Consider the following 15,155-nt stretch of genomic DNA (forward strand, 5'->3'; position numbering starts at 1 on the left):
CGTTTCCTCGACTTCTATCCTAATCTCCATTGTGTTTCTCTCTATTTTTCATGCCAAGATTGCTTCATAAGTGTTTCGATAACCTCCCTTGTTTTCTAGAACTTCCTATATCAGGCTCCAACTACTAGTTTCTCGCTCAAGCTAGGGATTCTTGCTTGAGAGAGAGAAGATGCCATTCCCACGCCTGAACACCTCTCCTGGGCGAGGGAGAACCATGGGCTATCAGATTTTTGGCCTTCAATTGTCGCGTGGGCTTGACGATCATTCCCTCGCTTGGGCGAGACTTGTGCTTTTCAGAAACTCATTCTTCTCTTTATTTCTCCTTTGTTCATCATTTCCTAACCTGCAAACAACACAACACAATTAAATTCCTGAACAATACAAGATTAACTAGATTATCAGGAATTGTACGCAATTACAGCATAAATACGTACTAAGTGCCCCAAATCATATACATTTCCTTAACAATTTGGCACTTAACACACAGTTGATGTTATGTTCAAATAGACCAGTATTGTCACCAATTTCAGATTTACCAACAAGTATTATCAATATTATCACTTGTTTTTGAAACCACTGGATTTCAATTTCAAACTTGCAAACTCCTCTAAAAAAATCAAATAGTAAATATAGAACGGTTAAAGGCAGCTTTAAATTGTGGTTACGATTGCGATTGTGATAGTGGTTGCGGTTACTGCGATTGCAGTCATTGCATCCGCTGCGATCGAATTGCGGCCACTGCAGCGTGAATTTAATTAATATATGCACGAAATGTAAAAATAATGTATAATTACTATAACATTTTTATTATTAATTTTTTATAGATTTGTTTTTCATTATTTGATATTGTTTAAGAAAAATTAAGAATTTAAAACAACTTTTTAATATAAATAATATAATTTTGCAATTAAAAGAAAACATTTTATTATGTTTTTTCTTTAACAAAAGTGAATTATATTCACTTAGAAGAGTACAAGGTTGTATAACAGATTACAATTTTCATCATCATCAAATACTTAATTAAGAAGAAAAGCCAAGATCTATCATCAAATATCTTCACTTGAGCACCCTTTAACCTTTTAGCTTGGAATTCTTCAATTAGAGACATTTTGAAAATTTTACACTACTTGAATGAAAAGAATATATATAAGTTTATAATAATTGTCAATCAATAAATTTTGGAATAATTATTAATAAAAATAATATATTCAACTATCAATAAACTAATTTTCTAAATAAATATGGTACATAAATGTGTCCAAATATAGTAATACGAACTTAAATGGATGTGTTCCAACAATGCAGTGTTATTTTTAAAATTAATTTTTATTTTTATTAATTAAGCCCATTTAGCATATTTAGGCCCACTTTTAGACATTTTTATGTTTTTTTGGAGTTACTAAATTGGATTACTGGGTGGGAAAAAATGGCACAGTGCATTCCACTCTTATTTAACCATTATTACTCATTTCCCATTTTCTCCATTCTTTGTTTCATTCCCAAACCAATTTTCCAATTTCTCCATTGTCCATTCTCCACTTTCCAGACTCCATCCATCCTCCCTTTCCACTTTCCTCTTCCTTTATCATGACTCAACATCTCCCACTCTCCTCTCCCAATCTACTCAAATTTCCTCTGCCACTCTCCTCTTCCACCGTCCAATAACATAGGTGCACGACACCGCATCGCCACTCCACAAGGGACATTGTGACGCTCATGCATGAAGAACAGCGAACAGAGGTTAATCAGTAGTTGTGGTGGACGTTGGACGATGATGTTGGTTGCCTATCCGGAAGGATTTCTCTGAGTCGAAAAACAAAGTCACAAAACAAACCGATCTATTTCTAAGAAGAAATTGTGAATTATTGATGTACATCTAATTACTTTCTACTTTTCTATTTTCTACTCTAAATCTCTTTTGTTTTTTCTGGAAATTTTGTCTTGGTCTTGGAATCTTGTTGAAGTCAAAATCTGAAATGGGATAAACGCAATATTGCCGCTACAAGTCTGAATTTGTTTTGTTGTGGCTGCAATACTGTTTTGTTGCAGTTTTTGTGTGAATTTTGATCACACCGCAATTGCGATGCATTGCAGATGCGTCACCCACCGCATCTGCATTGTTGCCGCCGCATTAGGTGTTGGGTACCGCATTTTACATCACTGCTCAAAGGTAAAGAGTACAGGAAAAAAAAATATTTTTTGGTTACATAAAAGAAAGAAGTACATCTCAAATTATTTTTTGTTGGGTACCGCATTAGGCTTGTGCATGTCCATACATCAACTGAAATCTATGAAACAAACCTGATATTTCTCACCTAACTTTTTCTAGGACTCTTTTGGGAATAACCAGATACCAAAACATGGGGGACTAATCCCCATTGCTAACAGCAACGTCATCGATCTTCACCCTCCAGTAAAATAGAACATAGGTCGCAACTGTGTTAACTTCGTCTCCACTTATGGATGATATGTGATTGTCATCAAAATGGTACCACTTGTTCTCATCTAAAAGCTGCACATCAGGAAACCAGTCAAGTTTCAGAATTTCGCCAAAAAAATTGAATCAACTTAAAAGGGTAGAAATTTCTTATCGTATTACCTTTATATGTGCAGTGTAATGCCCACTACCCATACTACCATAATGGTTTGTGATGGCATACCATTCATATAATTGGAGCCGAGAACTGTTTTTGTTGGCTATGTAATTTGTTAAGTCAAAATCATGGATGGGAAAGTTAACAAAAGTCTCTAATTTTTGCTTCATTGACCTTCTGTATGAGAACTTCCTTAGATGAATGATGAAAAACCTCTGGAAGTCTCCACAAATCAAGCTTTGTACTTGCTTGTCGTCTTTCTTTGCATTGAGGACAATACCTATATTACATTCAGACACATAATATTATCGAATTGACATTAGAGTATCATTCATTCCCGCTTAACAAATATTTTTTAACTTATAAAAACTACTTCTGCAACAGTTCATATTTTCTTCCCTTTGTGGTGACTGTTTTTAGCAACACATGATCTAACAAGAAAAGTGATCACTGAATCATTTATCATAGGGTTGAAATGGGGCAAAGACAACATTTTACAATGTTAATAGCATATAACCTCTATAAAATTGAAAATTCTAAAGACGATTCCACCAAAGTTTGTCCCATCATCTCTTTATTGATCCTCCTAACAAACTGATTGAACCGATTTTTGACATCATCTTTGTGTGGTTCCATTTTGTGAGATACAACTCTATTTTGGCTTCTAAATTCGATCACCCTTAGAATCTATAATGCTAATTATGACTATTAAGTAGCTATTTTAGTATTTATATGTGTAGACAACAAAATTACTTATATTTTTTTCTTAGTTGTAGCTGTTGTCCGACTATCCCACTATAGTGTTTTTGGGATCGGCTATTATGCTCCACTATTCGCAATTAAATACATGGCTTTAAAAAAGATATAATTTACAAGTCACGACCACTAGTTTTATCCTCTTTTACAAGTTTCTTTTATTGTACAAACTAGCAAATTTTTAGGGAAACACAACAAAGATAGATTTGGAATTAAACCTAAGCTACTCAAGATTGAAATTGCACGTTTATTAATATGACAAAGTCTAACAATCCAAATATTAAAATCAGACAACATGTAAATTGAATTGGAAATTTTATTCATCAAATCATCAACATTTAATTTAAATATGCCATCAATGGCATACCATTTCCCTACAAATACCCCATTCCTAGAAAGAGTATACAAGTCTTCCCTCATGGTCTGGGTAAAAGCAACCTTATTAAGAAGAAAACTAGAAACTAAATTTTTTCTCATTTCTGGAGTGTGCATCACATATTTTAGAATCAGAGTCTTCCCAAATGTAAACTTCAGCTCCATATCACTAGTTCCAGTAACAATAGTGGTGTGGGAATCACCCAATAACACTTTCTTGTCAATTGCACCAGTGTATGTTTTGAACATAGCACGACCGTGACAGACATGAAGATAGGCATCATTAACTATCCACCACCCTTCAGATCCTCCAACGAAAGTGACCTTAGATAACACCGTCACAAATGGCTCATCAATCATGTTGGCCTGTGAAGGATGATCTGTTGGTTTATTTTTGCCCTTGCGTGCCATATGACCTAGCTTCCCACATTTGAAGCAAATAAATAAATTGCCATAGTCATTCTTAACAGGTGGCTTAACATATTGGACCTCTGCGGGTTCCAATTCTTATTGCGATTGGTCTTTTTCACATTGCAATTATGATTTTTTAAATTATTGCCAATAGGCTTCATAATCGCATCTGAGAATTTCTTATTAGTGCTATTGTTGGAGACAATCAGCATCTCGTTGATCTTGTCTATGAGCCTCTTCTTCAATGCAAAGATGAGTGATTATAGATTCCAAGGCGAATTGTTTGGTCTTGTGCCTTAAAAGGTTTTTCAAGTCCTTCCAACCAGGAAACAACTTGTCAATTATGACATCCACTTGAAATTTCTCATCTAGGAACATGCCCCTAGAAATGATTCCATGAGAAATTGTTTGTATCTAATGGGACTGAGATTCAACTGATTTATCATCAGTCATCTGATACTTGAGGTACTGGCTAACAACATACTTTTTAGTCTCAATTTCCTCAATATCATATTTCTTCTCAAGTGCATACCAAATTAATTTGGCACACTTGTATAGGTTGTAGTAATTATAGAGATCATCGAACAACTCATTTAGAATGAAATTCATGCAAAGATAATCATTTTCATTCCAGAGAGAAATATTAATATCCAATTTATCTTTCTCCTATTTTCCAGCTTTCTCTAGCACAAATGGGACATCCTTTTTAAAACGTCGCCAACTTTTTTCAGAGTGAGAAAAAATTCCATCTTATATTGTCATTGTTTGAAATTAGTCTCACCAAACTCAAATTGTTTGTTACGGTCAAAGATGTTCGACCTAGTAATATTATCTACAAATATCATTGCAGTAGGAAATATCTTAAAATTGTTGTTAATGTAGCTTGCAACAATTCTAGATGACACAAAATAATACTTACTTGTTGAGTCCTGATCATGTCGCTCTCTTTAAGACGTTTAATGATACTTCTCAAAGTGTGCAAGCACACTATCAACTACGTCATCTCTAGGATAAAACAACTTAGTTCTTTATTATCGAATTCTTAATACACTGCAAGAATCAATCTCAATACACACACAATATGATTACTAGTGTCAATTCTCAGAATACTCACGGTATGGCTACCCGTGTCAATTTTTTCCTCATAATCTAACTACTAGTGTCAGTTCTCAAATTCCACAATTTGGATGCTAGTGTCAATTTTTAGTGCCACGAAAAGATAAGGGACATGTTTGCTTGAAATGCTTCGGATGAGAGTATAAGGAAGAAATAAGAAAATTGAAAAATATTGTTCGATCGGTGCGAGGAAATATGAAGGAATAAGACCTCTGTTTATAGCATGAGACCTCCAACAACCATCTTTATCCGACGGCCCAGATGAGAGATGCATTCCCAACAGTCACATGATCCAAGTCACATGATCCAACAACCATATTCCTAACGGTCATATTCTTTATTCTTCTTTAGAGTTTTTTCATTTCACACTCCAAAAAAATCCTCATTTAATCCATTAATTTATTGTTGATAAGCATCAAATTCCAATACAACTAAATGAAATACTTTGAACGAAAGCAAGGTCAAAACAATTTAAAGGCCACCACCAATAGTTTATGATTCACAAAGATGACACATGAGAAGAATATAAATGAAAATCACAATTCTAAATTACTACATTGACGGAGTATAATGAGTTGAAGTGTTACATATAATTGATGAATAACTTTATGATTTTATTGCTTTCCACTTCTATCCTTTTATATCCTCCTCATCTTCTATCATTTGTGCCTGCTAGGTTTTGTGTCTAGAGTCTAAATCTAAAGTAAAATACTTTTCTTTTTTATGGTTTTTATACTAACATAATTTCTTAATAATAGTCACAACCATTCGAGTTGTTTTGATAGGGGCATTACAATTAAAATCAGAATAGAATTAAATTTGAACATTTTAATTGTTTACTACAACTATTTGAAGATTGTGCAAATACATTTACATAAATTTATTTGATGATGTTTCACGTAGCTTCAGAATAAATTTGTGCTCTGTAAATTTGAAAGCCCTAAAAAAGAGAAAGTAGGTAGTTATAATCCAAATGATAGTATATTTCCCTTAACATAAGAACATAATAAGTGTACAAAACATTATAATCCAAATATAGTCACTACTTACATTGTGAATATTACATTCATTACAGGTATTTGCTCGCATTACAATGAACCAATAAATAAAAATAGTATATTTGTTATTTATTGCAATTAATGATTATCTATGCCTACAACAAATGTGTAATACAATTAGAAAATGTTAGGCACACCACATTTTAGACAATATAGATTATATTTACAAAAAAACATTCATCTAGTTTATAAGGTCCAATGAATAATTTTTATCTTTACTTTCTTGAATTATATCAACTATATATCACGGTTCTCCCTTTTTCTATTTTTCCATCAAGTGTTATATTCTTCAATTAAAAAGATGTTCTTTGTGGGGATAAGAACATGACTGACATTTGATCTTTCACAACATTTTCATACGAGTACATAAAATTTTTAATATACTAATCAATTAGCAGCATTACCAATGTTGAAATGAAAAACTAAAAAATATAAAAAAAAAATTAAAGTACGACACATATATATGTAAATAATAGGGGAACTTAACCTCTCCTGCTCAAAAGTTTCATTGACTTCATTCATACTTACGAATTATTATATCCGAAGACATCCTTCGGAATCCATATATTGATTATAACATAATCTTGCATGCCTTTTAAGTCAGATCATTTTATTCTTATAACTTATATTATTCTATTCTTAAATATGATCTCCATAAGAACGTAAATCATTATTATGATATCAAAATAGTTGTATAAAGTGGTTTTATTCTTATGATCTCCATTTTGAATTAAAGTGGTTTTATTTTTTTTAATAATTGCATAACACATAAAATTAACTACATCAAAAACACATAAAAAGTATCAAGCATAACACTTAAGATTAAGAAAAATCAAAAATTAAGAGAAATAAAAATGATTATATGTTATCAAAGAAAAAGGAAATGAAAATATAATATGAGGAAATAAAAGCTAAATTATAACATGAAATTAGTATTATACATATTTCTTTGTCCTAAAAAAACACATTGTTTATAACAACTGAAAAATTAAGAATGCAAGACATAACACCAATAATGGATCTACAATAACTTTAAACATGACAAAGAAGTATGACTTTCATAGACTGTCTTTTTGAAGAAATTAGTAAACTAATTATAAAACTCTTAATAAATGTACTAGTTCTTTTAGGTTTGAGCACACTTAGTCTTTCATTATTCAGGCATTGAAGAAAAAAATGAAAGGACTCCAACTATCTCCCTCTCATTCAATCCTACTGATCAAAAACCAAATCTAATATATTGCAACTATTGCACCTCGATAGTTGTATAAAAGAATAACAAAGAAAATTACTATTTTACCAACCATATATTATACTAGAGATTATTTCTATTCTATCATCTATCTTAAACTGGGCAAATCTTTCAAAATTATCTTAAACCTTCTATATAGCTTTCATAATCTAAATCATGTTATGTATGCATAAAAAGAGAAACAAAACAACTCTCATAAAGATTAATCCCAACCATCAAGATTTGAAAACTCATCAGTTACTTTGATGTTAGACTATTATAGTCACTAAGAACAACTATATTAAACCATTATCATATTAAGGAGAAGAAGTCACATTTCAGGATTCCACTAACTAGGTGACAACAGAGTTATTCTATCTTAGTCCATTAAATAACCATGTAAATTTTTTCAATAATATTTGCAACTAAAACAGAATTGGTGAAGAAAGAAACCAAGTAGGAGACATAGGCTAAAGATATTGGTTTATGAATGAACTATTTTAACAGTTTTAATATCATATAAGATTTTCAGGCCTAATAGCTTTCTTTTCGTTATAGTAAAAAGGATCTTAATACATGATTGTATCCTATAAAATAAGGTTGTCCACACAAAGTAATTTCCTTCAAGTATCTTCCCAAATTCTTTGCACTTTCCTAGACAAAGTTAATTGGCCCATATAAACCTACCCACCAACATGTAAAATCACATAGATGTACGTTAGGAAATGTAATTAACGATAGTGCACTTTAGTAGCGGAGTCTGGAATCTGCATTCATTTATGTTCCTTAGATTTTGTTGTTTTTCACATTGTTACTTGCTAGAAACTTTCGTACTAATTTGTTTGTTATCCAAAGTCCTCACATGTAATGAATTAAAACAATTATGCATAAACAATAATTTCAAACTGAAGTTTAATTTATTGAGATTCAACATCAACAATGTTATTTATATTGTTAAGATTTATACTTCAAATTATTGATTCACATTTATTTTATGGTTTTATATTATAATTATTTTGACTTACATGACCATTTCTTGCTTTAACTCATACAAATAATACAACTTTAATATTTATATTGTATTATTAAACTAAAACATATCACTATTTAGCTTACAAGTCATTTACCTATAAATATTAAATATGTTTTTCAAAGCCAACACGAAGGAGCAGAAGTTATCAGTACCACTTTTCTATATCACTTTGTGCTACAAATTACAAATTGACATGTTAATTAAAGTTATAAAATAATAACTAACCAAAGTTAACAAAAGATAATGGTGGATTCCTTCTTAACCTAATTAACACTATTATTTCAAGAACCACAACACTGTCCTTTTCTCACTGCTATGTAATATGTCAATTAAAGTTCTGTTTTATTAAATATAATAATAAAACTTTAATATTCACTTTTATTATTTTGTTCATTGAGTGTAATGAACTGTAACATGATAGTAAGTGAAGATAACCAACTTAACAGAAAATATTATATTCCCTCAATAGTTTATTTTATAATTAAATATATACATTTACTTGCAACTAAAAATAAATGTGGAAATAGAAACTTAACCAATCATGTCATTAATAAAAAATACAAAAAGAAAGTTGCTTAATACCATTTACTAAAATAGATAAATAATAAAAAAAACATAATGTATCTAAAAATAAAAATTGCAGTGTTTATAAAGAATATGTTTTGTCAAGTTGTATCATGAATGGCCTTGTTGGTCTTTCCCTTTAAAATCCATGACATCCATTGAGTTGTCTTGTGCCAATTACTTGTGCTTGTACAAAATCTAAGTTTAGTGAAGGATATTGATCTTCTTGTACAATTTTCTTTTTTTATTCCTCCTTCTCTCAAGAACACATTTCAATTGTTTAGATGATCCACAAGATCTTTCTTTGATCTTCAATCCCTTAATATTATTATTATTTTTACATACAGTTTCAATATTGATGATTGAAGTGCCTTGAGTGTTTGTTTCCTTACGGCTACCTCTAAGACATGCATCCATAGCTTCCATGGTCTTGATCAAACCATTGACACCTATTTTATACACTTCTTCATTTTGTGCACCTTTAGTTGCTAAATTTGCACGCAACCTACACAACTCTGTATACCAGCTAGCCACTTTGGCCTTAGGATCCTCTTGGATTACATTGTGGCATATATGTTTATCACTTCCAGTTTTTGCATCCTTTGTCCATCTCTTTAATATATGAAAGAACTTTAAGAAAATGTGAACACAAGATTCTGGAAAAATTCAAACTTCTTATAACTACATGTCATAACACTACTATTTGTATCATACTTGACAATGTGTTGAAAATGTTTTTTGTAAGGGATAAATTTATATTCAATAACATTCTCTGCCTCATAGAAAATATGCATACTACTATCATATGCGATTGATACCTCAAATTGAATCATCTTAAAAACTGCAGGAGTATAAATTGATGCATGCCTTAAAATCTCCACATCAAATGACAATGTCAATCTTCTTTCAGTTGCTTTAAAATCTACCTTTGTCTCCTCATAACGATAATATTGAACCAACCTCTAAAAGTGATCAAAAAATCTCAATAAATCATGTTCATAGCTTACATATTTTTTGATCAAACTGTTCACACTCTCACTACATAGCGTGGTTGTCATATCCGCACAAAAATTTTGCCGCCCATAAACCAAAGCCCATTTTCCCTTCAAACCAAATGTTTTGGTTTGTTCTAACCAACTATTACCTGTTAGAAAAATTAAAATGTAAAATAGATGAATGAAAAATATGTTCAACATAATGTAATTAACATGATTAACACAATACCTTTAAGATCATACTTGTTAAGCATGTTACTCCAAGTTTCAATATATTCTCCCTCTTCATCGTACTCATAAATGCACTTACTAAAATCCTTACTAAATTCATGAAATTATGCAAATATATGACTAAGTTTCTGCATTGCATTTTGATACTAGTGCCATATACAAAGGCAGTGGCATGTCTCGGGCCATGCTAATATTAGAGCTTTTGCCATTGCTGCATTTTGATCAGTGAGGATCGCTTGTGGGTTTTTTCCTAACATGGCTTTAGAAAAAAGTATTAAACAACAAAACAAATGTTTCAGCTGTCTCATCATACAACAATGTTGCACCAAAGATATACTTAGCTTGTGATGATTGATTCCAACAAACATTACAAACAGACGACCTTATCTATTTTTTCTGTAAGTAGTATCAAAACAAACTATTTCACCAAAATATGAGTAGTCAACCATCATTTTTGTATTAGCCCAAAAAATATTAGTTACAAAATCATCTTCATCAACTTGTATTGCATAGAAAAATTTAGGATCTTCTAATTGCATTCTTTGTAAATACTCAAGCATACCACTCGTGTATCCTGTCCTCATTTGAATTGTTCTCTTAGAGCGTAAATAATTCCCGTAATCATCTGGGATGAAACCAAGATTTTCACGCCCACCAGCTCGCCTAGCCATTAAGTCATAACTTGCTGTTGGAGTGATTCCGCAACTCTCAGCTAAATCCACCTCAACTACTTGAGAAATGGTTATTTTTCTTTGAGATCTATGAAAGTGACTCTTAGTAGGGGCAGATGTTTGATGATTATGTTCAGCAATAAATTCAGTAACAGAAAACTTTCCAGTTAAACGATTACTTATTTTCATTCTAACCAAAGAACCAAATCTTGTTTGAGCACGAAGATTTTTCACATAAACATCTCTTTTGTCATTTACACGATGACCTTCACATGAACAACAAAGTGATCATTCTGCTATTTGACCATTAATGGTTTTGTGATTTCTACCTCTCCTTATGCTAAAACCCACTTCATAAGTATAAGAGTTGTAAAAAGTATAAGCTGCATCTTTAGACTCAAATTCTATTCCAATTTTTGGAATAAAACTAACTAGGAATATTTTCATGAATTTCATCAATTTTGATTATCTCAAGTCCATCACCACTATTATTTTTTAGAGGTTCATCTTCTCTTTCAATCATGATACTGTTCATTACAATCAATAAAAAAAGTGGGGAAATTAATATATGATATTGTTCAATGTTATGAGTATAAAGCATTAGATATAAATGAGTATGTGATAATGTTCACTTACAGTGTGAAATTATGATATAAAACATTAGATATAAAGTGGAAAAAAGTAGTATAAAACATAACACGTCCACTGTTATTATGAGTATAAAGCATTCGCTATAAAGGAGTATTTGACATTGTTCACTTGTACTATAAAATTAAAGGCCTATATGATTAACATACCTGCTAAGAAGTGACCATGCACTGTGAAATTGTTGAAGACAGAGTATTGGATTAAGATTCTCTTTCTGAGCAGTGGATTATTGTGTCAGAGATACAATATTTTATTTGGATAGAAGTTAAAAGATCATGGGTTAAAAGAAATCACCGTTATCTTTTGTTAACTTTTGGTTAGTTATTATTTTGTAACTTTAATTGACATATCAATTTGTAATTAGTGGCACGGAGAAGTGGATAGAGAAGTGGTACATACAACTTCTGCTCAACACGAAGCAACCCATGCAAACACATGAGTATACTACTAGTATAATAAGAAAATAAGTTATTATATTGATATTGATTTCCAACCTATATTAATTATTTAACCAGTCAGATCAAGTTCATTCACGGATGATTGCTAGATGTAAAACATAACTATATCGTTTAATTTTCTTATACACATTTTGAGCGTTGAGGATTTATGATCCAATTATATTAATTGTTGAAGGGTATATGATTCAATTGTATTATTTTTTTAGAAATCATATAATCCATTGATTGGTCTCAGTATAGACAAATGAATTCTCAATGACACGAAGATGATTTTATTTCAAAAAATGAGGTAAAACATTACTACGAACTCGACGATACCGTATGAGGGACATATACCTCCTATAGACATGCTATGTGCACACTTTTAACCATGGATTCATATTGGAGGCAATTAATGATACATTAAAAATTTAATGTGTTATTATTAGTGTCTTATATGTGTTTTAATTAATCTTGTATAAGTTTTAAATTTTCAGTTACTAATTATATTAGAAGATAATGCATTAAAATCTCAATTGTTATATTTGAAGTAGAATTTTTGTACTTGTGGTCACTTGAAATATCATACTTTAATAGTTTTCTAAATATTGATAATGAAATTATGCTTGAATTTTCTAACAATTTTATGAGAGTGTTTATAAGTCTTTGTTTCAACCAAATTGGAGCGGAATGGTCATAACTATTCACATATTTTGTTAGTTTATATTATCTTCCACCATGATTGAAGCTTGCCTTCTTATGTCTTTGTTTTTTCAGTTTTCTGGGTTAAGGGTAGTTTAGGGTTTTCGGTTTATTGTAATGGTATTTTGGGTATTTTCTTTTCTTTCTACTTTTATCCCTTTATGTAAGGTTTGTCAGTTATTTCTGCTAGTTAGTTTTCCCCCTTTTAGTTTGTATATATATGGTTCTTCTTCTTCTTCTCCAATAAAATACACACGGAGTATTATTTTTCTTCTTTTCCTTTGGATTGCTTTTCTTCTTCCTAATGGATTGTTGCTTTACTAAGATGGTATAAGAGCATTAAATGCTTTGATTCATCTTCAGCTCAAAGCCACAAACTAATTCCTTTACTTCCTTTTATTTTCCCCCTCTTCAATCATTCTTGCTTGTGTTGAACACTTTCCCTTTCACTTAAACATGATGAATCAGACTTATTTGGATTTCAATACAAATCCTTCCATTCCGTTTTTCCTCCATTCGAATGAAAATCTAACTTTGGTGTTAGTTACACCCTCACTAAATGGTTAAAATTACCATTTTTGGGCTAGAGCCATGAGAATGATTTTAGAATCTAAGAACAAGATTGGGTTCCTTGATAAAAGCATACCACAACCTCTTAGAGAAGATGTTCTCTATGGTCCATGGATAAGATGCAAAAATATGATCCTATCTTGGCTCCAACGATCTGTAGAAGAATCCATAGTCAAATCCATTATCTGGTTTGGCACTGGTGTAGAAGTTTGGAAAGACTTAAAGGACAGATTTTCACAAGGTGATATCTTTCGCATTGCAGAACTTCAAGAAGAATTTTACCATCTACATCAAGGTAACCTCACCATCTCAAAATTCTTTACTGAATTGAAGATAATTTGGGATGAAATAGAAACCTTTAGACCCACTAGAAAATGGCAATGCAAAACACCATGCCCTTGTGGAAATTACAAAGAACAAGATTATGTAATAAGATTCTTAAAGGGTCTTAATGATCAGTATGCTCCAGTGTGTGCCCAGATATTGCTAATGGAACCCCTTCCCCACATTTCCAAGGCCATCTCCTTACTTATTCAACAAGAAAGGCAAGTAGTCACCATTACATCCCCTCCCTTATATCTTGATCGTAAGGCTTTGAATTTCAATACTTAAACTAGCAGAAACAGTACCATAAGCTCAAAATCTAAAAATAATAGAGGTAGGAGTACCAATTCTATAGAGGAAGGGATAGTAGACTCAATGTTCAAGGCAAACAACCAAATAGATATTGCACTCACTGTGACAGAACAAACCATACCATAGAAACCTACATCTTAAAGCATGGTTATCCTCCTACATACCAAACAAATAGAACTATAATGGTTAATCATGCCACAGGTTTCCCTATAGACAACCCTCTCTTGGACCCATCTACCCAAAAATTACAAGATACTACACAAGGCCCTACATCTGTCAAAGGATTCACTGAAGAACAATATTAAGGCATCATGCACCTACTTAACCAAAACATATAGGAAATACCTCATACAACTAACTCAACAATGAATGTCAACACTGCCTCTGCTAATACAAGTATTCCTCATTCGTCGTGGTTTCTTGACACTAGTGCTACTGATCACATTAGTTACAATTTACATTTTTTTCTACAACCAGAAATATATCCCCTATACTGATCATATTGCCTACTGGTGACAAAGTGTCAACCACTCTATCTGGCACAATCATATTATCCCATACCCTTACTCTTTTCAATGTTCTTTATGTGCTTCAATTCCAAGTTAACCTCATTTCTGTAAACAAATTAATTCAGACTCTAAAATGCCATTTCATTTTCACACAAGACAAATGTGTCATTGTGTAGAACGCTTCCAAGAAGATGATTGGTCCAACTAAGCTTCAACATGGCTTATTCCAAATCAATCTTCCAAACTCTATTGTGCTTTCTACTCACTCAAACTTCTGCACAATCACAACATTCTCACATATTATGGCATTTAAGACTTGGACACATTTCTACCAATGTATTGAATTGAATTGCCAAACAAATTTCTTCTGTTTCCCCTTGTAACAATTCCTTACCCCCTTGTGATACTTGTCATCTTGCCAAACAAAAGAAACTTCCCTTTAATATAAGTCAAACTTACACTACTAGACCTTTTGATTTACTACATGCTAGTATTTGTGGGCCTTACTCTACCCCTTCTATGTTTGGACACAAATTTTTTCTTACTCTAGTTGATGATTATAGAAGATTTACCTGGGTTATTATGCTAACAAACAAGGGTGAAACTAGACAACACTTG

General features: G+C 31.7%; 1 protein-coding gene across 1 annotated transcript; it reads right to left on the reverse strand.

Annotated features, from left to right (window-relative positions):
- Positions 1 to 2,357: 2,357 nt before the first annotated feature.
- LOC109340787 (ubiquitin carboxyl-terminal hydrolase 5-like) lies at positions 2,358 to 2,776 on the reverse strand. The gene is made up of 2 exons (XM_019578525.1): positions 2,600 to 2,776; positions 2,358 to 2,512 (listed from the first exon to the last, which is right to left on the reverse strand). Exons 1-2 carry the CDS (start codon positions 2,762 to 2,764, stop codon positions 2,369 to 2,371), a joined length of 309 nt encoding a protein of 102 aa, XP_019434070.1. The 5' UTR covers positions 2,765 to 2,776; the 3' UTR covers positions 2,358 to 2,368.
- Between the last annotated feature and the right edge of the window lie 12,379 nt (positions 2,777 to 15,155).

The sequence above is a fragment of the Lupinus angustifolius genome, unplaced genomic scaffold, assembly GCF_001865875.1.
Source record: "Lupinus angustifolius cultivar Tanjil unplaced genomic scaffold, LupAngTanjil_v1.0 Scaffold_246_31, whole genome shotgun sequence".
Lineage (NCBI taxonomy): Eukaryota > Viridiplantae > Streptophyta > Magnoliopsida > Fabales > Fabaceae > Lupinus > Lupinus angustifolius.